The sequence below is a fragment of the Aedes aegypti genome, chromosome 3 (genome assembly GCF_002204515.2).
Source record: "Aedes aegypti strain LVP_AGWG chromosome 3, AaegL5.0 Primary Assembly, whole genome shotgun sequence".
NCBI lineage: Eukaryota > Metazoa > Arthropoda > Insecta > Diptera > Culicidae > Aedes > Aedes aegypti.
In genome coordinates, this window is record NC_035109.1 from 51,333,830 (window position 1) to 51,360,143 (window position 26,314).

Below are 26,314 nucleotides of genomic sequence, written 5' to 3' on the forward strand. Positions count from 1 at the left end.
AGATCTCAGTTATTTATGGACCGATTCGAATGAAACTTTCACAGAACATCAGTTATCACTTGAATTTAAACATATATTTTTGAATAATTTTTCCAATCACGAGTTTATAAGTAATAACGGTTTGACTAAAGTGTAATTTTCGACGAAAAATACAAAACTTTTTATCTCAAAATCTGATAGCCCTACACAAAATCTGTCTTCATCAAACTCATTCATCTCGTCAAAATCTACAACTTTGCTGAAGATACCATGAAGCTATTCCTTCAATATGTTTAGTTATGTTCATTATTAAAAATCGTCAAAAAAAAATCACTTTAGTCAAACCGTTACTGCTTTTCAACTTGTGATTGGAAAAATCACTCAAAAATATATGTTGAAATTCAAGTTATGTCTGATATTCTGTGAAAATTTTATTCAAATCGGTCCATAAATAACTGAGATATAGTTTATCAAAGTTGGTCATTTTGTATGGAAAATAGAAAAAGTTGCAAATGTTTTGTCCAATACTGTATAATTTCAAAATAGTTGAGTATAATAGATATTTTATTTCCCGCATTGATCATACAAACCTCAAGACGTTGTTAGATACAAAAGTTTGAATTATGATGCGCTTCATTCGTTCAATTGAGAGATGTTTCAAAATGTCACCCGGCAGTCGGGTTCAGATGCACGGTTTTCTAAATAATGATATGTTTAACAATATCAACTATAACTATGGTTAAAATTAAAAAAAAAACACAAATCATATTTGTGGAAAATATATGGAACTTAAAAATAATCACACATTATTTTTTCCTGGATGATTAAAACTTGAGTTTTTTTAACCCCACGGTAATAGGGCGTGTACTGTCTAGCCGCTACCAGCTTTGAAGATTTTCACAGCATGATAGGCAGCAGGTCTCGTTTTAAAGAATTGGCCAATATTCCAATGCAAGTCTCTTGAACAATCTCTATTTTCAATAGAAAGACTTTAACATTTTTTTTTCTAAATGGAAATGGTACCTATAGTCACTTTTTCCTGTTTTTTGCAGTGAATCCTGGAGCAAAATTCTAGAGACTTTAAAGAAATTTCTATAGATTTTTACATAACTATTCCATTGATTCTTCTGGAATTGCTTCTCAGATTCATTGAGGAGAAGCTTCAGGAATTTCCTAGTAATTTGTACTGGGATTTATTTTCGAATACAGACCTGAGCTCTGTAGATCTTCCAGAAATGTTTCAATTATTTGCAAGGCATTATTAGAAAAAATGCAACACAATATGCTCCGGAAAATTCTTGAGCACTCCAGTGCTACTACCTGCGGTAATTTCCGCAAATATCATTCTAAAAATTTTTCCAGGGACTATCACAGGATTTCCACCAGAAATTTTTACACTAATTTATACAATTGTTACTGATCCTTCATATATTCCTTAAGGAATTTAACAACAAAATCCACAGTAGTTTAATACAGTGTTTTTAAAGAAATTCTTTTACGGATTTTCCAGAAAACAACAAGAATTTCTTCAAGGATTCATACGTAGCTTTTTTTTATAAGTTATATCTATATATTTTTAAGTTCTAAAGGTCCTCCCAGGAATTGAGTTCTATAACGAGGAAAAATTCATAGTTTTTTTTGTAGCCTGTTCGAAAGTGTTCTTTTTCTGTGTATAATCTAAATTTATTGCGCTTAATTATCATAATTTTATTATTAGAAATAGCATAGCATTAACGACTGTACAGATCGTGGGTGGCTGTACAATGCTCAACTCTATTGGTTTTGAGAAATCTATATGTAGTGTCGCAAAAAAACGTCTGGGATGAACGTCGTTTTCTACATAATAGAAACAAATAAAAAAGTATTACATTGTACACCTGACAACGTCCTTACAATCGCTGGGGGAAAGGAAGGAATGTTAGCTCAACGTCTACTTAACCCTCTAACATCCAAATTTTCATTTTCGAATTAAATATCATATTTAGTTATCTAAAATCGATCTAAACACGTTTTGGACAATGATTTATTTTTATTCGCAAATCTATGAATTTGGGTTTTTGAATTTTATAATTTTTATTTTTAAACACTTACTGATTTTTAGCAATAATAAAAATTCAAGTTTTTACGATACTTTTAAAAATTTTAAATTTTTATTTTTTTCTGGATTTTTTTTATTTTCTGTGTAATTAACCGAAAAACAGGTTTGAAATTATTTGAATGCCATCAAGCTCTTCTTCTGCGATAGGTTGATCGTAGAAAAATATAAATGGTTCGGTTTTTTATATTACACGTTAAATGAACCCCAGGCATTTGTAGGAAGAATATGTAAGAATACAATTTTTCAAACAGTTTTCAAAAATACATCAGAGTTTCGAAAGTCATAAAAAACTTTTCTTATATGCGTGTTATGAGTCAAGGTTTAAGTCAAAAAAAATAAAATCATTTTGATTTCCGAGCTACGAAAAAAATACACAAAATTCCAAAGTGTACCCCGTCTGAACGCGGGGTTGGGTATTAGAGGGTTAAGAAGATACAGGAAACCCAAACTATCTTCATAGACGTCACGGGATAGGGAGATTGTGTTAGTAGGGTAGGGTACATAGGAGGATGAGGTCAATTCAACAATTTAGAGCATTATAAATAACATATGGTAATAAGTGTATATATAATATATATATATATATATATATATATATATATATATATATATATATATATATATATATATATATATATATATATATATATATATATATATATATATATATATATATATATATATATATATATATATATATATATATATATATATATATATATATATATATATATATATATATATATATATATATATATATATATATATATATATAGTATACTGCACATGTGAAATTTTATGTTCTTTTATATCTAGCTAATAAAAATGGTTCGGATATATCAGGTAAATTCAAAATTGATATATATATATATATATATATATATATATATATATATATATATATATATATATATATATATATATATATATATATATATATATATATATATATATATATATATATATATATATATATATATATATATATATATATATATATATATATATATATATATATATATATATATATATATATATATATATATATATATATATATATATATATTATATATATATATATATATATATATATATATATATATATATATATATATATATATATATATATATATCAATTTTGAATTTACCTGATATATCCGAACCATTTTTATTAGCTAGATATAAAAGAACATAAAATTTCACATGTGCAGTATACTTAACCTTATAATGCGGGTTAGGGCATAGTTGCTTGAGTACCAAAATGGCCTGAAACGGTAATCTTTCCGTAACGTGAATATAGGATATTATACACTACAATTGACAATTCAAATGCATACTGATGACAACTTTTTCCGTCTGTAAGAAACGATAGAAGAGAGGAGAAAACTGTCAAAAAAGGTAAGCAAAGTTGATGAATTATATTGATAATAATACCTTTGTATGGAACGTGTACAAGTAATACTTCCTACTTAATTCTGTGGAGGTATACATGGAACATGATGATTTATTTCTGGCCGGCGCACATAACACTGTGCTCCGTCTTGTTGGGTGGCTCGAGAGGGTGCTTAAGTGAGTGGTTCGAGTGGGTGGCTACGTATGTTTACTTTATCTAAAGGCAAATTATGTTCTTGATAACTAAACTTGTCATTATATTGTTTGAAATAGAGTTAAAATAACTAAAAAATGACTAAAATTGCTCCTGAAATAACATAAAAGTAATATGTTATTTGAGTGGCAAACCAGTTACTACGAGTTAGGAGCAATTTTTGGTTATTATTTTAAGTTATTTTAACCCTTATTTCAAACAAATAACAAGTTTAGATCTTAAGTAATTTCTCTACATTTGGGAATATTTTTCGTATTGCCATCTAGTAAGCTGCTTTAAAAAGTCATATAATCTCCCATACAAAATAACACATAAGTCCTCTTCCATTTTTCCGATTATTACGAAGACTTTCCCAAACCATTTCAGGCAGTTTTCAGGCCTTTTCGTGACATACAAACACCACTCAATTTTTATTTATATAGATTATATTATATTATATTGTATTATGTTATGTTATATTATATTATATTATATTATATTATATTATATTATATTATATTGTATATTATATTATATTATATTATATTATATTATATTTTATTGTATTATATTATATTTTATTGTATTATATTATACTATTTTCTCTTATATGGTATAAAATGATATTGTAATGTTTTATACTATATTATATTACATTACATTGTATAGTTATTTCAGAACGTATTAGTCCATATCTATATTTTTATTCTATTTACCGTTGTCAAGGAAACCTACCTATGTGCATATGTAAGAGTTTTCACAAAATTTCGAAATAGTATTCCCTGATTTTTAGCTCTTCCAGTGAATATTTATACATTTTTTTTTCTCAAGGTAAACGTCGGAATCCCAGAGAATGGATATAACGAGGGAATCTTTCAAATCTGTTAGCCATTAAAATTTGTTATTTGTACATTACATACTAGTGCTAGCTATCCCAAGGAGAATTTATCTTCCTACTACGTTGTTTGTGTTGGAGTGCCACATGTTTCATGGAGGGAATCCAAACATAATAAAATTGGGAAATTCGATTTTATTACTAGGGCGGCATTTACCTTATATTTAAATTTTCTTTTTCAGACACTTATTTCAGAATCCTAAACGAAATCATCAAAGAGGCTGGATAGTGACATACAAACATTATTCCATTTCATTAATACAGATAATATTGTTCTCATTTATAGTATATGGTGTAGTATTCACTTTTTTTTAATACATTATTGCTAGTTTGTTGTATTTCTATTTTATATTGTTATTTTTGATGTTTATATTGTATTACATAATATACTGTTTTATATATCATTTTTTGCATAGCGTTATATTTCATCATAATTGTTGCAGGGATCCTATTCTATTAAATGATCAACTTCTTTAATCATTTTGAAGTCTACATATAGATACCAACTTAATGATTGCTTTGCATCTTTCAGCTCTTTGTTCATCTGTATTACCTACTTATTTTGGAGTGTGCTCAATAAAGTTGAAATCATCATATTCATTTGATTAAATCATTTGTATCATCCATATATACATATAGATACCAACTTAATGAACAAAATTTACATTCTTATGTATATCTCATTATATTTATTCCATTTCATCATATGTTGGGATTTGGGAGGGTGCATCAGGGCATCATTGAAGTTGCAGCAGGACTATTCTCTTTTCCCCGCAGGTTTCGCGTAAGTGTCTCTGCTTACCGGTTCACTACAGTTCCTTTGGCCCTTCATACAATGGCATTATGAATTCAATTTAATAATGAAAATTAACTCTGCGTTGGATCATTTTCAATTCTGGAAGGAGATTCTCTTTTTCCCGCGGGTTTCGCGTAAGTGCCTCTGCTTACGGGTCCGCCACACCCCATTTTGGCCCTTCATACAATGGTATGTTGAATTCAGATTGATAATGAAAATTGACTGTACTGATACTGTGGAACCGCGTGCAGAGCAAGACTCAAGCTAGGATGGTGGCTACCTACATACATACACCTTGTGTAGCGTTGTACTATATCTACTGTTCATAGGTAATAAATAGGTATACAAATAATTCCTTTGGCTCATAAAATAACAGATAATTTTCATTCCTTATAGCTACTAGTCCAGTGGAGGTGCACGAATTACTTATTTATAATTGGTTGTTATACTAATTCATTGGCATAATTTCCAGAAGTTTCATGGAGTCATCGGAGATACTAACATAATCACTACCATTAATATTTCAGCATGTCGTTCTGTTCCGGAAATTGTAATTCGTCCTTATTTTGCAGACTGGGGAATGTGTCATAACATCCTTGCGCTACATGCTGCTACAATGGCCTCAATGTAATTGTTCTTGTTTACTACAGTAGGATACAGCGAATGAAACGAAGCGTCTGATGTAATATTATTTTGTTTGTCCTCCCTAAACATATGGAAGCTGGAATTTTGTTTTTGATGTATCAGGAAACTTTATTAACAAATCACTGATTTTTTATTTTTATTCAAATTATTTGTTTAATTGTATCATTCTTCCCTCGACCAGCCTAATTTCATCAGTAGGACAAATAATCCAAAGAAAAATATATGTCGACCGATATAATACTGCATGCATTCATATGCTGTTTCACTGCGTCATATTTTATTGTTACTATTATTTTATTTTCATATTTTATTATCATATTATTATATATATTATAATCTGTTCTACTATATAACATATCACTATAGTTGAATTTATCATGTTTTGGGAAGGGAGGGAGCATCAGGGCATCATTGAATTTACAACTGGACAATGAAGTGGAGTGCCAATCGGAGTCAGGAGGAAAAGTGTTAGTCGTTCGCGTCTAGTACTTTTCTCTCCAACAGTTGTGAAAGATTTGACGCGCCCTTCTTCTAACAAACCTTTCCGTGGAAAGCTCGACAAGTATTGCAAATTCTAATACTCAATCTGTTGGATCATATGGCTGGAAGGAGATTCTCTATTTCCCGCGGGTTTCGCGTAAGTGTTTCTACTTACGGGTCCGCCACCCCCCCTTTTGGCCCTTCATACAGCGATATGTTGAATGCAGATTGGTAATAAAATTTGACCTTACTGTTGAGTGGAGCCGCATGCAGAGCAAGACTCAAGCAAGGATTGGTGGCTACCTACATACATACATACATACATTTGGGAATATTTTTCGTAATGTCAAAAATAAATAATTTTTGGAAATATTATTAAAGAAATGTCTGGTCGAATACTCTAAGGAATCCATATACAAACTATTCGGGTTTTTATTTGGTTTAGGGATGGTACACAAATTATGTCACGCTAAATTTCAACTTTTTCGACCCCCCCCCCCTTTGTCACAGTTTTTGTATGAACCCTCCGAAAATTTTGTAAGGCTTGTCACGCTTAGCTTGACACCCCCCCCCCCCCCCCCTTGGAGCGTGACATAATTTGTCCATGACCCGTTATTGAGGTTCCTAAATTGCTATTTTTAAGTCACTTAGTCGCTACCAGTCCTGCTTCAGGACTTCTCCATAGAGAATGTTTTTCCCCCTCAATATTTGAAGCGATTTAGGATTTTCCAGCAAACCCTACAAGATTTTTTAAAGTTATTCTTTTATTCATTTCCATATGGCTTCTTCAAAACCTCTGTCCTTTTTTCAAACATAATGTCTCCACAGTTTCTATTTTAAGATTCATACTCCCTACCAACCGTGCCCTAATCTAATGAATGCTTTCTATTTGCAGGCGTCAGAAGCGTGATGAAGCGCAGTACGACTTCAACAGCATGAAGGGGGCCACCCTGCTGACGGAGGGAATCGACGAGATGGTCGGGATCGTGTACCGTCCAAAAACGCAGGAAACTCGCCAAACGTACGAAGTTTTGCTCAGCTTCATCCAGGAGGCCATCGGCGACCAGCCGAGGGACATCTTGTGCGGTGCGGCCGATGAGATCCTGGCCGTGCTGAAGAACGACAAGTTGAAGGACCGGGAGCGGAAGCGGGAGATTGATGGCCTGCTGGGGACGGTCACGGACGAACGGTTCGCCCTGTTGGTCAACTTGGGCAAGAAGATCACCGACTTTGGGTCGGATTCGACTTCGGGGGCGACCGGAGTGACCGAGGGGGAACAGATTGACGACACTTACGGGATCAATGTGCAGTTCTACGAGTCGGAGGAGGAGAGTGACGAGGACAAGTACGGAGAGATCCGGGACGATGATGTCCAGGATGAGGGCGAGGAGGCACGGGATGATGGCATTTTGCATGCTGAGAATGTAAGTTGATGATTGTTGCTTCTGGAGACCGAGAATACCTCTGCATCTCCACAATCACCAAGGGAAGGGTGTTGATTGGTGGGGAGGAAAAAGATCAGGGAGTAGTTAACTTAGTTTTTCTATGGATAAGGAGCAAAAATACGACTCTTACTTAAAACTTGTTTTGAATTTTTGTCTCGCGATGAAAGAATATTGGCAGAAGGGTAAAAAAGTATGAAGACATTCATAAAAACATGTGTAGGTAATGAAACAGAAATAATTTGCAAATAAACTGTGGATGGTCCGTCACTACAAGTGTCGACATAAAACACTTGTAGTGACGGACCATCCACAGTTTGTTAGCAAATTACATAAACGTAACGTGGCCACAATAAAAAATGTTATCATAAGCATGAAACGAGCTCACTAGTTGGCAATCCATCCTCGATTGATCACGATTGATCTTGATTCTGTGTTTAGTTGAGTTTGTCGATTCATACTGAAGCTAATAACGATCATTATCTTTTCCAGCTCGGTGGCAACGAAGAGAGCAAGAAGGAGAAGGCCCTGGATCCGCGGGACATTGACGCCCATTGGCTGCAGCGATGCCTGCGAAAGTACTACAACGATTCCATCATGTCGCAAGCCAAGGCCGGTGAAGTGCTGGGCGTCCTGAAGGACGCTGGAGACGATCGGGAGTGCGAGAATCAGCTGGTCCTTCTGTTGGGCTATGACTGTTTCGATTTCATTAAACTGCTGAAGAAGAATCGCCAGACGATCCTGTACTGCACGATGCTGGCCTCGTCACAGAGCGAGAGCGAGCGGGTTAAAATCCGGGAGAAGATGAAGTCGGATGCGTTTCTGGCGAAAATCTTGAGACAGCTAGATACCGGGAAACAGGAGATGGAGGACTACGACAGTGAGAAGTCCAAGATGCAGCGCAGGAGGAAGGAGCAGGATGATGATAACATGGAAGGTATCGGAGGGCAGATTCCCGGTAACAGGAACGTGCTGGAGTTGGACGAGTTGGCTTTCACGCAGGGGTCCCATCTGATGGCGAACAAGCGTTGTCAGCTGCCGGACGGAAGTTTCAGGAAACAGCGTAAGGGATACGAGGAAGTTCATGTCCCTGCCTTGAAGCCGAAGCCGTTCGACGAGGAAGAGGAACTGATGGTGATCGATAAGCTCCCAAAATACGTTCAACCGGTCTTCGCCGGGTTCAAAACGCTGAACCGCATCCAGAGTCGTCTGTACAAGACGGCGCTGGAGAGCGACGAGAATCTGCTGCTGTGTGCCCCGACGGGAGCCGGTAAGACCAACGTGGCCCTGCTGACGATGATGCGGGAGATCGGGAAGCACATCAACGACGACGGCACGATCAACGTGGACGAGTTCAAGATCATCTACATCGCTCCGATGCGATCGCTGGTACAGGAAATGGTGGGGAATTTCGGGAAGCGTTTGGCCACGTATAATCTGACGGTTTCGGAATTGACGGGTGATCACCAGCTGAGTCGGGAGCAGATCGCCGCCACGCAGGTGATCGTGTGTACTCCGGAGAAATGGGACATCATTACCAGAAAGGGAGGCGAGAAGACCTATACCCAATTGGTAAGGTTGGTGATCATCGATGAAATCCATCTGCTGCACGACGAACGTGGTCCGGTTCTGGAATCGTTGGTTGCTCGTACGATTCGTAACATTGAGACCACTCAGGAAGACGTCCGCCTGGTGGGACTTTCAGCAACCTTGCCCAATTACCACGACGTAGCAACCTTCCTGCGCGTCCGCCCCGAAACCGGTCTGTTCTACTTCGACAACAGCTTTCGGCCGGTCGCTTTGGAGCAGCAGTACATCGGAGTTACGGAGAAGAAAGCACTGAAACGGTTTCAGGTGATGAACGACATCGTCTACGAGAAGGTCATGGAGCACGCCGGGAAGAACCAGGTCCTGGTGTTTGTCCACTCCAGGAAGGAAACTGGCAAAACCGCTCGCGCCATTCGCGACATGTGCCTGGAGAAAGATACGTTGGGAAGCTTCCTGCGGGAAGGTTCAGCCAGTATGGAAGTCTTGCGATCGGAAGCTGAGCAGGTCAAGAACGCCGAACTCAAAGATTTGCTCCCGTATGGCTTCGCCATCCATCATGCCGGTATGACTCGCGTGGACAGAACCCTGGTCGAAGATCTGTTCGCCGATCGTCACATTCAGGTCCTGGTGTCCACCGCAACCCTAGCTTGGGGTGTCAACTTGCCTGCTCACACCGTCATCATCAAGGGAACCCAGATCTACAACCCGGAGAAGGGCCGCTGGGTCGAACTGAGCGCTCTGGACGTGCTGCAGATGCTTGGTCGAGCCGGTCGTCCCCAGTACGATACCAAGGGCGAAGGCATCCTGATCACCAACCACAGCGAACTCCAGTACTATCTTTCCCTGCTGAATCAGCAGCTCCCGATCGAGTCCCAACTCGTGTCCAAGATGCCCGACATGCTCAACGCCGAGATAGTCCTCGGAACCATCCAGAACGTCAAGGACGCAGTCACCTGGCTCGGGTACACCTATCTCTACATCCGCATGCTGCGTCAACCAACTCTCTACGGCGTCTCCTATGACGCGATCAAGGAAGATCCCCTTCTGGAACACTTCCGTGCCGATTTGGTCCACACCGCAGCCCTGCACCTGGAGAAGAGCGGTTTGATCAAGTACGATCGCAAGAGCGGACACTTCCAGGTCACCGAAATCGGACGCATTGCGTCCCATTACTATTGTACCCACGACACCATGCTAACCTACAACCAACTACTCAAACCGACCCTCAGCGAGATCGAGCTCTTCCGGGTGTTCTCCCTGTCCGGCGAGTTCCGCAACATCACCGTTCGCGAAGAGGAAAAGCTCGAACTCCAGAAGCTGATGGAGCGCGTCCCTATCCCGATCAAGGAAAGCATGGAGGAGCCCAGCGCCAAGGTCAACGTCCTCCTGCAAGCCTACATCTCCCAACTCAAGCTGGAAGGATTCGCCCTGATGGCCGACATGGTCTACGTGACCCAATCCGCGGCGCGTCTTCTCCGTGCGATCTTCGAGATCGTCCTCCACCGCGAATGGGCCCAACTCGCGGACAAATGTCTCACCCTGTGCAAGATGATAGACCGCCGCATGTGGCAAAGTATGTCTCCGCTGCGCCAGTTCCGCAAAATGCCCGAAGAGATCGTCAAGAAGATCGAGAAGAAGAACTTCCCCTGGGAGCGGCTGTACGATCTGGAGGCGAACGAGATCGGTGAACTGATCCGCGTCCCCAAACTGGGCAAAACCATCTACAAGTACGTGCACCAGTTCCCCAAGCTGGAACTGTCCACCCACATCCAACCGATCACGCGATCTACTCTGCGGGTTGAGCTCACGATCACCCCGGACTTCCAGTGGGACGAAAAAATCCACGGCCAATCGGAAGCCTTCTGGATCCTGGTCGAAGACGTCGATTCGGAAGTGATCCTCCATCACGAGTACTTCCTTCTGAAGGCCAAGTACTGCCAGGACGATCACCTGGTGAAGTTCTTCGTCCCGGTTTTTGAACCACTCCCGCCGCAGTACTTCCTGAGAATCGTGTCCGATCGTTGGATCGGCGCCGAAACACAACTCCCCGTCTCATTCCGTCATCTGATCCTGCCGGAGAAGAACCTCCCGCCCACGGAGCTACTTGATCTGCAGCCCCTTCCGATCAGTGCCCTTCGGGAGCCAAACTTCGAGGCGTTGTACGCGGACAAGTTCCCGCAGTTCAACCCGATCCAAACGCAGGTCTTCAACGCGGTCTACAACAGCGAGGACAACGTTTTTGTGGGCGCCCCAACCGGATCCGGTAAAACCACGATCGCGGAATTTGCCGTTCTGAGAATGCTGCAGCAGAACCCGCATGGTCGGGTCGTCTACCTGGTGTCGAGGGACAGTTTGGCCGAGTTGATTTTCATGGATTGGCACCAGAAGTTCGGGCAGCATTTGGGCTGCAAGGTTGTTAAGTTGACCGGTGAAACCGGAACGGACTTGAAGCTGATCGCCAAGGGACAGATCATCGTTACGACTGCGGACAAGTGGGACATCCTGTCGCGTCGTTGGAAGCAGAGGAAGAACGTCCAGAATATCCAGCTGTTCATCGTCGACGAGCTGCAGTTGATCGGCGGGGAGGAAGGTCCGGTCCTGGAAGTTGTGTGCTCTCGTATGCGATATATCTCTTCGCAAATTGAGAAACAGATCCGTATTATCGCGCTCTCAGCTTCTCTCTCGGACGCGAGGGACGTCGCCCAATGGTTGGGATGCAACGCGAACGCTACCTTCAATTTCCATCCGAGCGTTCGTCCGATCCCATTGGAGTTACACGTCCAGGGATTCAACATTACTCACAACGCTTCGAGAGTGGCAGCCATGTCCAAGCCCGTCTACAACGCGATCACAAAGTTCAGCCCGCACAAGCCAGTGATCGTGTTCGTTTCTTCTCGCAAGCTAGCGCGCCTGACGGCGATCGACATTTTGACGTACTGCGCGGCTGAGGCTCAACCAAACCGGTTCTTCCACGCCGAAGAGGACGACATCAAGCCGTTCTTGGACCGTATGACCGACAAGACCCTGAAAGAAACTCTCTCACAAGGCGTTGCCTATATCCACGAAGGCTTGACGCCGTCCGATCACCGAATTGTGGAACAGCTGTTCGACTCCGGAGCGGTCCAGATCGCCGTTGTCACCCGGGATCTCTGCTGGGGCTTGAACATCTCCGCATATCTCGTGGTGATCATGGACACTCAGTTCTACAACGGCAAGAGCCATTCCTACGACGACTACCCAGTCACGGACGTCATGCAGATGGTCGGCCGGGCCAATCGCCCTCTGGAAGACGACGACGCCAAGTGCGTCCTGATGTGCCAGAGCTCCAAGAAGGACTTCTTCAAGAAGTTCCTCAACGAAAGCCTCCCGGTCGAGAGCCACCTCGATCACCGTCTGCACGATCACTTTAACGCGGAAATTGTCACAAAAACCATCGAGAATAAGCAGGACGCCGTAGATTACCTCACCTGGACGTTCCTTTACCGTCGGCTGACCCAGAATCCCAACTACTACAACCTTCAGGGCGTGACCCATCGGCATCTGTCCGATCACCTCTCGGAACTGGTCGAGAGCACCCTGTCCGACCTGGAACAATCCAAGTGCATCAGCGTCGAAGACGAAATGGACACGCTACCGCTGAACCTGGGAATGATCGCCGCGTACTACTACATCAACTACACCACCATCGAGCTGTTCAGCTTGTCGTTGAACAGCAAAACGAAGATCCGAGGCCTGCTGGAGATCATTTCGTCGGCGGCAGAGTACGAGGACGTCGTGGTGCGACACCACGAGGACAACATTCTGAAGAGTTTGGCCCAGAGGTTGCCGAACAAGCTGACCGGACCGAATGGAACGGCTCCCAAGTAAGTAGTTTCTTGGTTTATTTTTAAGTGTACTTTCGGGAAATTTCGAAATCTACTCGATTCGATTTCGAATCTACTCGATTCGATTTTGAATCTACTCGATTCGATTTCGAATCTACTCGATTCGATCTCGAATCTACTCGATTCGATTTCGAATCTACTCGATTCGATCTCGAATCTACTCGATTCGATTTCGAATCTACTCGATTCGGTTTCGAATCTATCCGATTCGATTTCGATTCTATTTGATTCGATTCAAAATCCATTTGATTTGATTTAAAATCTATTTGATTAGATTTAGAATCTACTCGATTCGATTTCGAATCTATTCGTTCCGATGTCGAATCTATTCGATTCGATTTTGAATCTATTCGATTTATTTTGAATCGATTCGATTTCGAATCTACTCGATTTGATTTTCGAAGCTACTCGATTCGATTTCGAATCTACTCGATTCGATTTCGAATCTACTCGATTCGATTTCGAATCTACTCGATTCGATTTAGAATCTACTCGATTTGACTCGATTTGATTTCGAATCCACTCGATTTGATTTAGAATCTACTCGATACGATTTTGAATCTACTCGTTTCAATTTCGAATCAACTTAATCTGATTTCCATTCTATCCGATTAAATTTCGAATCTACTCGATTCTATTTCGAATCTATTCGATTCGATTTCGATTCTATTTGATTCGATTCAAAATCTATTTGATTTGATTTAAAATCTATTTGATTCGATTTAGAATATCCATTCGATTTCGAATCTACTCGATTTGATTTTCGAAGCTACTCGATTCGATTTAGAATCTACTCGATTCGATTTCGAATCTATTCGTTCCGATTTTGAATCTATTCGATTCGATTTCGAATTTATTCGATTCGATTTTAAATCTATCCGATTCGATTGCGAATCTATCCGATTCGATTACGAATCTATCCGATTCGATTTCGAATCTATTCGATTCGATTTCGAATCTATTTGATTAGAAATCGAATCAAAATCAACGTCTCAATTCAATGGATTTTTCAATTTGATTTAGGGATTATTACACTTATCGATCTTTCGTTTTCCACTTCCAGATACAACGACCCCCATATCAAGACCAACCTGCTGCTTCAGGCCCACCTCTCCCGTCTACAACTGGGTGCCGAACTGCAAGGCGACACCGAGCAAAGTCTCGGCAAAGCCATTCGTCTCATCCAGGCCTGTGTCGACGTCCTATCCTCGAACGGATGGCTTTCGCCGGCCGTGGCCGCCATGGAGCTGGCCCAGATGGTCACCCAGGCCATGTGGAGCAAAGATTCCTACCTGAAGCAGTTGCCGCACTTCAACGCGGACATCATCAAGCGCTGCCAGGAGAAGAACATCGAGACGGTGTTCGACATCATGGAGCTGGACGACGAAGATCGCATCCGGTTGCTGCAGCTGAACGATCAGCAGATGTCCGACGTGGCCCGGTTCTGCAATCGCTATCCGAACATCGAAATGACCTTCGAGGTGGTCGAAAAGGACCGCATCCACTCCGGATCGTCTGTCAATGTGGTGGTCAATCTGGAACGCGAGGATGATGTGACCGGACCGGTGATTGCGCCATTCTTCCCGCAGGTAAGTTTCCACTGGCGATTGGCGCCGGCTCTCTGTAGCGATAAGAATCGACGGGAAGGCGCGTGTTGATCGATCCTCCTACTACTGCCTGATCAATTGATCAATTGCTGGCTCATCAAGTTGTTGTTTTGTCAGTGGGCAAATCACATTCACCGAGCGCCCCGTTGTTGATTTGTTTGGAAACCGATTTGTACAAGCAAACAAAGATTCCGTGATTAGGGAGAGATGATGGTGGAGGATGCACGTAGCACATCCTGAAGGCCTTTTACGTATTTATTATTGATTCCGTTTCGTGATTCGGATTGCGGGGATCGTGTTTACCAACAATGCACAGTATTCATTCATCCCGGTTTTTGTTCCGGAATGGCTTCATAGCTTCATGCAAATGATCACTGGCGATCACGAGGCTGGTCAAAGATCGGTTGAACAAATATTTTTCTCGATGTGCATAATGAATTAATCCATTACAGGGATTCGGATTACTCCGAAATTTTTTCCATATCTCCATCTGTTACTCTTACAGATTTTACACAGATTCCTCCAGAAACTGTTCCAGGAAAATCTACAAAGATTTACTCGAAGAGATTCTAAATTGATTTTTTTCTGGGATTCTTCCAGTCATCCTCTTATGGGGATTCCTACAAGATTTCCTCATGAATTCTCCCTGGAATCACTCAATGAATTCCTCCAATGATTATTTCATGAAAACTATAAGAAACTCTTCGTTGAATCCCTCAATACGTTCTATCACGGATTCTTCATGAAGTTTCTCCATAAATTCCCTCCATAAATTTCATCCGAGGATTACTTCTGCTGACTTTTCCGAAGATTGCTCCAATAATTTATCAAATAGAATTCTTCATGGATTCTTCAAGAGTTCATTTGGGGTCTCTCATCATAAAATGCTACAGCAATGGATCATATAATTCCTCCAATTCCTATATTGATTTCGATAAAAATGCAGAGGATTCTCCAAGGTTGTTCAGAGATTCCTATATAATATTTGGTAGGATACTGTCCAGTATTTCGTTTGGTAATTTTAATAATTATTTTTTAGCTTTTTTTCTGGTCGCAAACAAGTTTTGTTGTATTATCTACCGAATCCATGGTAGAATTAAGAACTGCACCAACGTTTTTCAACCGACTACAAAAATCTGTGAAGTTTACTATAATCTGGTAAAAATCACTGAGCAGTGCAATAAATGTGACTATGTCCATAGTAGAATCCACTACAAAGCATTGTATTTCAATCCGTGGCACCCACCGTACAACACAGTGTGGTCAAAAGTATAATGCCAAACTTGTCAAATCTAGAATGTTTCTAGTCAGAAATACTACAACTCTAGTTAAATAAACAGAATATATTTTCTTGTCTAGTGATGTTGACTATGTTTTGGTAGAGTTAACAGATTAATGTAGTCGGTTGAAAATCGTTGGTGCAGTTCTTAATTTTACCATGGATTTAGTAGTTTGTACAATAAAATTTATTTCAGTGTGGATAATCATCCAAGACTTCCCCAATGGTCCAGAATATTTTTTTTTTCGGAGATTCCCGAAGAAGTTCTCTGATGTAGGAGTTTATCACGTGTTTCACCAAAAGTTTCATCAGTGATTACTTAACGATTTCTTCTGGGAAAACCTTCTTAAATCCTGATTTTCAATAATTTGGAATTTTTTTTGGAAATTCGCTGTAGAAGTTCTTGAAGAAATTTCTGAATAAATTCTAAATTTGGGAAATTTATGGAAGAGTCTGTTAAAGTATAATTTCTAAAGATATCCTTAGATAAATTTATTATAGATAACATATAGTCAGGCTTGATAATGCTCCTCTACATCATTAGAGTTCGGTGAAATACTCTAGAGCAGCGTGCTGCCTTTGCTTCTTTGCGAGGGAACGAAAAAATGCTAAGCAGAGAGGCAACGAAAAATGAGCGAGGAAGATGCACACAAAACACAACAGAGTAAAATTTTATCAAAAAAGGGTGCTCTCACAACTCCCCGAGGACTGTTTGTTCGGGCGGCAGACTCAAAAGCAGGCTTGATAGAAACTCCTCTGCGATGCAAAGAGGAGGTGATTTTGCCGTTTTTCTGAGGAGACAAAATTGAACTCAAAATTTTTAATACAGATCCTCAAGCAATTCGAGTGAGAGTGCAAAAAATGCGAGGATTTTTTCAGGTACTCTCTCTCTCTCTTGTTGCGATGCTAACCTTTACTCACACTTCAAAAGGACTCTTGAGTCTGCCGCCCGAACAAAGCATTCCTCGGGGAGTTGTGAGAACACCCTTTTTTGATGGAATTTTTCTATGTCGTGTTTTGTGCTGCATCTTCCTCGCTCATTTTTCGTTGCCTCTCTGCTTACCTTTTTTTCGCTCCTTCGCAAATAGGCAAAGACAGCACGCTGCTCTAGAGTATTACACCGAACTCTGATGATGTTGAGGGGAATCATCAAGCCTGCTCAAGAGATCTTTTGAAGTGTGAGTTAAGGTGTGCATCGCAACAAGAGAGACAGAGAGTACCTGAAAAAATCCTCGCGTTTTCTTACACTCTCATTTGAATCGCTTAAGGATATGTGTTGCAAATTTTGAGTTCAGTTTTTTCTCCTCAGAAAAACGGCAAAATCACCTCCTCTTTGCCTCGCAGAGCGGTTCCTATCAAGCCTGCATATAGTCCTTAAGATACAGTGGTCAACATTCTTTTGGCCTAGTTTATTTTTTCACAAATGGCTCAGAAAATTCGAAGAACATATTCTAGATGTATATTGTTTGGTCGTGTTTATACTATACCAACTACTTATTCATAAGCAAGTAATATACCACATATATATATACTGAAAGAAAAACAAGGGAACAACACGGAAAATGTTATTTCTTAATCTAGGCATTCGTCTAGCCGAGCTGCATTTAACTTCAGCTTTTCATAAATTGCAGTAATTCTTTAACTTTTCTTGAGGACCCCTCGATTTTTGACAATTCTAGGCTCACTCAAACCGCTATAACCCAGAAATTTATTCAATAACCCCTTCACAATAACATGGTTTTGGAAAGAGAAAACATAGGAGCTTCATTTACAAAAATAAAAATATATAACGGCCATATTGGATTTTATTGGAAAAACTGAATTGCTATGGTGTTTGCAACCACCGATTTGGGTCTACCCCGTTTGGCATAATGCCGTTTGGCATACAGTCGTTTGGCATAAAGTCGTTTGGCATAATAGCCGTTTGGCATAATAGTCGTTTGGCATAACAGTTGTTTGGCATAATAGTCGTTTGGCATAATGGTCGTTTGGCATAATTTGAAAAAGGAAGATACTGCAGGCGGTACAGTAATATGCGGGACCATAAGATACGTCATAAAATACCATGTTCCTTTTTTTTCAAATGACATGGAATAACTTAGGCGTTGGATATATTTTTGTTATAAATGCGCTTTAATATCCCGGACGTAATGACCCCGGAAGTCATGTATGATGCAATTCCAAAAGAGCTTTATTGGATATTAGTTTCTTTGAAAAATGAAGATTAGAAGTAGGGTGATGTGCTAGTATCCATCGTATTAAGCATTGATCAGTGAGAACTGCAATTTTCCCAGTATTGCAGTGAATGATGCTGACACAAATCGATGCCAAACAATTCTTTCTCAAAACGGCTTTAGCATTGTACAATAACATTTTGATAAATCTTGATCTCTTTTTGGAAATAATGCAAAGAAAATGCATCTTACCGTATTCTCAGTCCGTCGTATCGTTTTCAACTCCGTCGCAATCAGTTTCCAGATTCGTCTCCCAACTTACGGCTCACTGTGTGTATTGAATGGTTAAAACACAACATATCAACGCTATAATAAAATGTTTTACTAGAATATATAGATCTACTGGCATCTCCCTCCATTCCTTTAACATGATAGAATATACTAATTTCCTTTAAAATTCATTGTTCGTTATCAAAATTCAGCCCAAACATATGAACACAATTCTTTTTGACCGTACAATTATGGCATTTGCTCACAGTACAGCTAAAACAACACAATCAAAGAAACCGTATTTTTACATCGAGCGTCGCGCACACATTGATGCGCACAAGCATTTTTTTTCTCAGTACGACGGATCAAACTTTGTTTACATTCTCAATTATACGCGGCGGTTGAGGAAATTTCGTAGAATTTAGTGATTTATTGAAGTTTTACGGCGTGTGATTGGAATGAAATCCTTCAGTGAAGAAGTACGAAGGTTTTCCATAGTGAAAATAAGTGCCCGGCGAAGTAAGTCACCCACGGGGGCGGGAAGAAACTTGTGTTGGAAAGTGGTGTGGCTCAGTCGATCGCTAAGCATTTCTCTCAAATCGTGTTCGTCCATGCGATTTCGGTGAAAAAGTGCAAAGTGGATAATTGAACTGAAGTTATTTACCGAAATACAGTAGTTTTATTGCATTTTTGGTGTATAAGTGTACAAACCATAACAGCTTTCACAAAATTACACTTGGATAATGAATCTATTTTGCAGGTAAGTTTGAATATCCGCCGTAGTGGAACATTTAAAGTTTGATACGACGAACAGTAGCGCTTACGACGAAGAAGAACAAACCCCTATGTCCTATCAATATTTGACAACGGAATGTACGATCGTGAGCAGTTTATACACACCCCTTTGTTTATTCGAAGTGAATTGATCAAATTCAATGTTTTTCGCAATTATGCCAAACGGCTATTATGCCAAATGGCAATTATGCCAAATGGCAATTATGCCAAACGGCCGTTATGCCAAATGGCATTATGCCAAACAGCTATTATGCCAAACGACTGTATGCCAAACGGCATTATGCCATACGGCATTATGCCAAACGGGGTAGACCCACCGATTTCAGTAGTTTTTGCATCATTGAAAAGCTGACCTGGTTTTACACACTCAAAAAAATCCAAACGTCATTGCTACGTGAAAAATCACGTAGATCATTTCAAATTCATTTTGCCTTCACTTCACCTGACTAAGATAAAGATCACTAAGCCATTCATAACCATCAAATAGTGAATCGGTAATTGTTACTGAGGTTACCTATCGCACTTACGTGAAATTCATGTAGGTGCCTAAGTTCATTTTGACATCTGCATATTGTACGTACATTCGGTGTTGAACTCAAATCCTAAGATGGCACCCGCTTGATTTTTGCAGAACTTCAGAAGCTGCTGAACTTTAAACCCTGTGTTAGATTGATTTTAAGGTAAATATGCTTTGAATACCGAAGAATCCCTGCATTACTTCATATTTTACACCTGATTTATAACCTCTATCAATTATAGCACGCGAAGGCTGCAACAAAACAGAACATACTCACAACATTTGGGAAACCAGATTCACAATGCTCAGATTGAATATAAAAATATCACAATCTTTTAGATTTGTTTACATTTTCCAATTGGGAATTAGTTTTCTTCCAAAGCCTATTAGAGATAAGGTTGGTCTATATTCTAGTTAATTTAATGCAAAACCATCTAGGTCCTATTGAAACGCTTCGTAAAGGCTACCGGAAAATCCACGTAGCTCTTACTTGTAGCGCCGGTGGAATGGACGAAGATCAAAAGTTCATGCGTTCATTCTGGGCTACCTATGATTAACGTAAGAGCTACGTGAAAAGTGCGATGGAAAAAAACCACGTATGTTTTCACGTAACAATGACGTTTGGATTATTTTGAGTGCACAAAATATGAAAAAAACAGAGGTGTATTTTTTTTATCAAAAGTTATGCGCGATTTTGTAAAACATTTCTTATCGCGCTGGTGCAATTTGCGGTTTACGCTCGCTATGTTGTAATCAAATTGTAAAAAGTTATCTTTACAATATTATACATGAGATATTAGAAACATTGGCTCTTGGGGTCATCCAACAATGATGTCCATAATTTGGGGGAGGGAGTCGGGGTGAATGAAAGTGTGACAGTCAGGCATTGCAGAGTGCTCTCATTTGAGTATGAGGCACGATCAAAGCAACCAAAGAAAAACAACCCATCTGTTGCGGTCCACGATCGTCATTGTATCGCAAGGTGTAACAAGTCTGATAAATGGAAGCAGCGAGCGAGAGCCCCAAAGAGAGAGCGATGATAAAATCCATTTTAGCGGAATTTGGGGCAAGTGTGCCACCTTAAGCAAATTGTTCTTTAACTTTGTCTAAAGCTCATAGAATCCACCAATTTATCCTCATGATGTTAGTTTTACATCTTTTCATAACCACTGTGCCATTTAAAAAGAAAATAATTTCAAAAAGTATTAGTTTTGGAGCTTCTCAAATATCATCCAAAATAACCTATTTTTTCGACACTATGGGGCAAGTGTGCCACCATATGAAAATCGTATATAATTTTACTTGTAATGAAATTTTCTTTATTTCCTATTAATAATACTTACAAAGCAGACGCTAATCGATAATTAAAACAAGAATTAAGTTTACCGTGATAAGGGGATGCTTTATAACAGGATTCAAAACATGCGTAACTCCCTATTACTCAATCCGAATAACTAAAATGGTTATTTTTGTCTCCATTCCATACAATATATGTATTACCCTTATATTACGGCGAATATGTATAATATTAGTCTAGATCAGCACTAAATAACGGTAAAATATTGATGTAGATATGTAAAACTGTACTTAATAAGCCGAAAAACGTATTGAATATTGAATATTCTGAGAAAAAAACCCCTTTAGGGGGCAAACATGTCAGTTATTCCCCTACTATACTTCAGGGGCCCAGATAGCCGTAGCGGTAAACGCGCAGCTATTCAGCATGACCATGCTGAGGGTCGTGGGTTCGAATCCCACTGGTCGAGGATCTTTTCGTAAAGGAAATTTTCTCGATTCCCAGGGCATAGAAGTATCTTCGTCCCTGCCACACGATATACACATGCAAAAATGGTCAATCGGCAAAGAAAGCTCTCAGTTAATAACTGTGGAAGTGCTCATAAGAACACTAATCTGAGAAGCAGGCTTTGTCCCAGTTGGGACGTAACGCCAGAAAGAAGAAGAAGAAGATACTTCAGAAATTACTACTGGTGCCTCGTTTTGGTTTATTATTATGATTCTGTTGAAGATGTTTACATTTTTATAAATTTCACTGCAACAATTTTTGTTTACCAAATAGGTGGCACACTTGCCCCAATAGGTATACATTTCAACCAAACTGGATTTCGTTGGTAAAACTAAATACTTTTTTGATTAAAATGCCACAATAACTTACACATTTGAATAGTTTCACGATGTACAGTACGTTAGAAAAATCTGTTAATAATTGACCTTTCACCATGCTATTTAGAAACAACAAAATCTTATAAAATTCCACTCAAATTTGGTTGTTTTAGCACAAGTCGCTGTAAATACGTGAAAAATAGAGCAATTTTCATCATATTTTGATCATTGTATTGTGAACTATAAGGGAACCTATTGTTAAGCTCAAAAAGAAAATATATATTGTAGTTTTTATAAAAAGCAGGGGTGGCACACTTGCCCCTATGGCACACTTGCCCCAAAGTCCGCTACTCGCTTGTTTACCGTTGGGGATAGGTGTTTTTCTTTACTGGCACGATAAACAATGCACGAATAGCAATAGTGTCCCCCAGGCTTGGAGCTTGTTTAGAGGGGTTTTATCATGCACTACTATTACCCCAATCTGATCAAAGTTGTAGCAGTATACGATAAACAGTCTCTCATAATGTGCAGCATGTTATGATAGTTACAGAGAGCGATACGTGAGAGATTCTCTCAATTTTCTCAGGATTCAATCCCTGGTGACAGTGCATGTAGGGTAACGTATATAATTTGGACATGCATATAATTTGGACAGGCTGGTCGATCTATGCTTATTTACAACGAGATGATGAGCAATTTATGTACGAAAAATCATGTATTGCATTACTAATACACTATGCTACTTATTAATGATGGCCATTTTCATAACAATTACAATTTGGCTTCAAAAATATCAAAATTGTAAATTGTATCAACAGAACATCTGTGAAACCTACGAATGCAAGAGGATGTACATTTCAAGAACATACATTGAACGCAAGAATAGCGCTCAGAATTGACATTCATAAAAAGTTTAAAGGTGGCAATATGATAAAATATGTCTAAAATTTAAGCTAAGTTCATCTAAAATCTTAACATGAGTATATAAGGCATAAATCAGGTGGTGTCCAAATTAGATTACGGTTTTTGTTCAGTTGATATAATTTGGTCATCTGATGAAACGCACTGGAATGTTGCATGCATGCATACTTGCAGGCGTATTTCGTGGATCTGATGGTATTTGCTTGCATTTAATTAAATTATTGATTATCACTATTGTACACATCCAATAAGCGAACAAATGCATAAGTCACATGTAAACTCTTAAAACATTATGATATGACTGTCTTTTTAAGAAACCATTGAATAGATATTGAGATAACGCCCCTGTCCAAATTATATTCACATGAGGGTGTCCAAAATTTATATTTGATGTCCGAAATGTATAACAGACAGGCCGCTAAAAAGCGCTATTTTGGCAGCTAATGCTACAGTTTGTAAGCTTTTTCTCCCCAGAAACTCAAATTACAATGAGACATTAAGCATATAAGTATCATAACGTAATAAAATATTAGTATCTAAGGCAGTTAATCGATCACCGTTTCCAGACATATCCTTAGCCTGTCCAAAATACATAATTTACCCTATCAGGTATTATAGAATTAGTCGTGAGAGAGGGGCGACGGGGTCTGTCATATTTGAATCTTCCCCCAGAAAGGAGTACAAAAAGAGGGAGGGTGTCAATATAGGGATTCTACGAATGTCGTTAATCCGAATTCCAGTACCCCGAATTCTATATCCCCGAACGATCCATAACCCCGAATTCCAATGTCAAGCGGGAATATCATCAATGCCATCATGTCAATATAATTGGGGTAATGGCATTCGGGGTGATGTCGTTCGGGGAAATGGCATTCGGGGTAATAGGGTAGAATCCCTACATTTATTGGATATATGTACTAATACTAATACTAATACTTGTAGTTTTGAAGTAACTTCAAGGTCACTATTTTGATCATTTTGGTCACTGAAGTCACCATTGATTTGATGTCTGACCGCTACTAGCCCTGTTATGATTAAAAAGTTTGTTTTGAGGAAAAGGAATGAAATTTAGGAAATATAAATATAAATATGATAGAAAATGTCATGAAAATAGGACACAATGATATTATGATAAAAAGTTTGTGTTGGGAAAAAGGAAAAGGGTTTTTCGAAATAAACTAAATATAGTGCCCGTTCAATTTTGGCAAAACGGAAATGCATGTACAAATAAAAATGGATCATGGGCCAGACACCAATCCTGTTAATCTCAATTTATTTGTGGGCCAAGACACCAACCTTCCGAATCATCAAGAATCAAGATCTAGAGATATAATATGTTTTAAAGGTTACTTTCTCATCCCTAGTGCAAGTTTGAAAAAGCGCTCCTACCGGCCAGATTCTCAACTACTAAAGGTAGAACGTACTGAATTCTAAAACTTCGCCGAAGACGGTACTGTGCTATCTCTTAACGCGTACGAGATATTCAACAACACCCCCCAAATTGATGGAATCCCATAAGCCTCATAACGCCCCCCAACCATGTGTCTCATAAGAGACCTGACTGTATTTAGCTTATTTGTATCATCCTCTCAGTGTAGCTAGCGTTAAAAAATATTGTGTTTTGGGCTTTCTCGAACGCAATGTGTAACACAAAATGTATACTTATGCTTTGCTCAAGATACTACTTAAAAACGTGCAGAAAATTGACATCTACGACATAATGAAAAACTGGATTACAGTTGTATTTATGATCATGATTGTGACGTCTTGAATAATAGACAAATTTAGTTTTGCTTCTGGTTTATTTGACGTTCACTTAATAACTAATTTTCTGATCGCTATCTTTTAACAGCACTTACTATGATCGGTGTTTTGATCGGTAGCAACCGTAGTCAGGGAGTAACCACGGTATTCACGTTTGCAGTGATGCCAATACACTACAATGATCTTTTCTTAATTTGTCTTAAACAGTGTTGCCAGCCACATGCACATTCGGTATCGTTATCTTTAAAGTTTAATAATACAGTACTGACCCGATTTTGTCAGCCCCTTTTTTAAAACGTTTCTCAGCTCTCCTTCAAAAAGTAAACAAGTTATCAAAATTCTTTCATCACTATGTTATGCATATTCATAATAAATTTAACTGGGTTGAATAAGATTTGAAGAAAGTTTGATACTGAAACCGTGAAAGCAAAAAGGGGCTGACAAAATCGGGTCAGCACTGTATCTGCATATAACACCCCCATATAATTGGGGTCCAGATAGCCGTAGCTGTAAACGCGCAGCTATTCAGCATGACCATGCTGAGGGTCGTGGGTTTGAATCCCGCTGGTCGAGGATCTTTTCGCAAAGGAAATTTTCTCGATTCCCAGGGCATAAGGGTATCTTCGTACCTGCCACACGATATACACATGCAAAAATGGTCAATCGGCAAAGACAGCTCTCATTTAATAACTGTGGAAGTGCTCATAAGAACACTAATCTGAGAAGCAGGCTTTGTCCCAGTTGGGACGTAAAGCAAGAGAGAAGAAGAATAATTGGCTCTTTTGATAACAATCGAGCAGTGTTGCCTTCAACTATCAGGGTATGAAAAATTAAATGGCTATTTTGCAAAGTTCTCAATTCATTATCCAATTTTACCCAATACCTTGGATCAGTATTTCCACATCTGAACGTTGTATTTTCAAAAAACATAATTATGACCCTGATTTTTTTTACGACCCTCGATAACGGTAGTGAAAAGAAATTGGAATATATATCAGCCTTTTCTTCCAGTTGACAGCCAAACATCGCACGCGTCGGACGTACTTCTTTGCCTTTCTCGCTTTCGTTTGCAGTTTGTGGAAAATGTGCAGTGCTCGGAATAACACTCTAGTGGTTGACTTCAGTGTTCTCCCCATTCGCCCTGATGTGGCAAATGTACAGCAATTTTTGGAGAATGAAATAAAGCTCCAGATTTCTGATGTGAAGAGCATACAGTTGCATCACACGCGCAACTGTGTGCTCATCGAAATGAAGTCGAAAGAGATTGTCGCTCGGTACCAATTAGAGCATAATTGGAAACGAACAATGCTTTGTGGTAACACGAAATTTCGAATTCCGGTTTACATCGATTGTGACGCAGTGACGGTTCGAATCCACGACCTCCCACCGTCGATGAGTCAAGTTACCATCGCGGACTATATGATGAAGTATGGAGAGGTAATCTCCATTAGAAATGAGAAGTGGAAGCACTATTTTCCCGGTGTTTCAAACGGAGTGCGAGTACTTAGGATGAA

At 39.3% G+C, this 26,314-nt stretch overlaps 1 protein-coding gene across 1 annotated transcript in view; it reads left to right on the forward strand.

Moving 5' to 3' along the window:
- LOC5574518 (putative U5 small nuclear ribonucleoprotein 200 kDa helicase) overlaps positions 1–26,314 on the forward strand; it is a 45,079-nt gene that overhangs the window by 6,429 nt on the left and 12,336 nt on the right. The window contains exons 3-5 of the mRNA XM_021852521.1: positions 7,374–7,902; positions 8,413–13,331; positions 14,416–14,941. Of these exons, the coding sequence (XP_021708213.1) occupies positions 7,374–7,902; positions 8,413–13,331; positions 14,416–14,941 (5,974 nt within the window). The remainder of the gene's footprint in view (positions 1–7,373; positions 7,903–8,412; positions 13,332–14,415; positions 14,942–26,314) is intronic.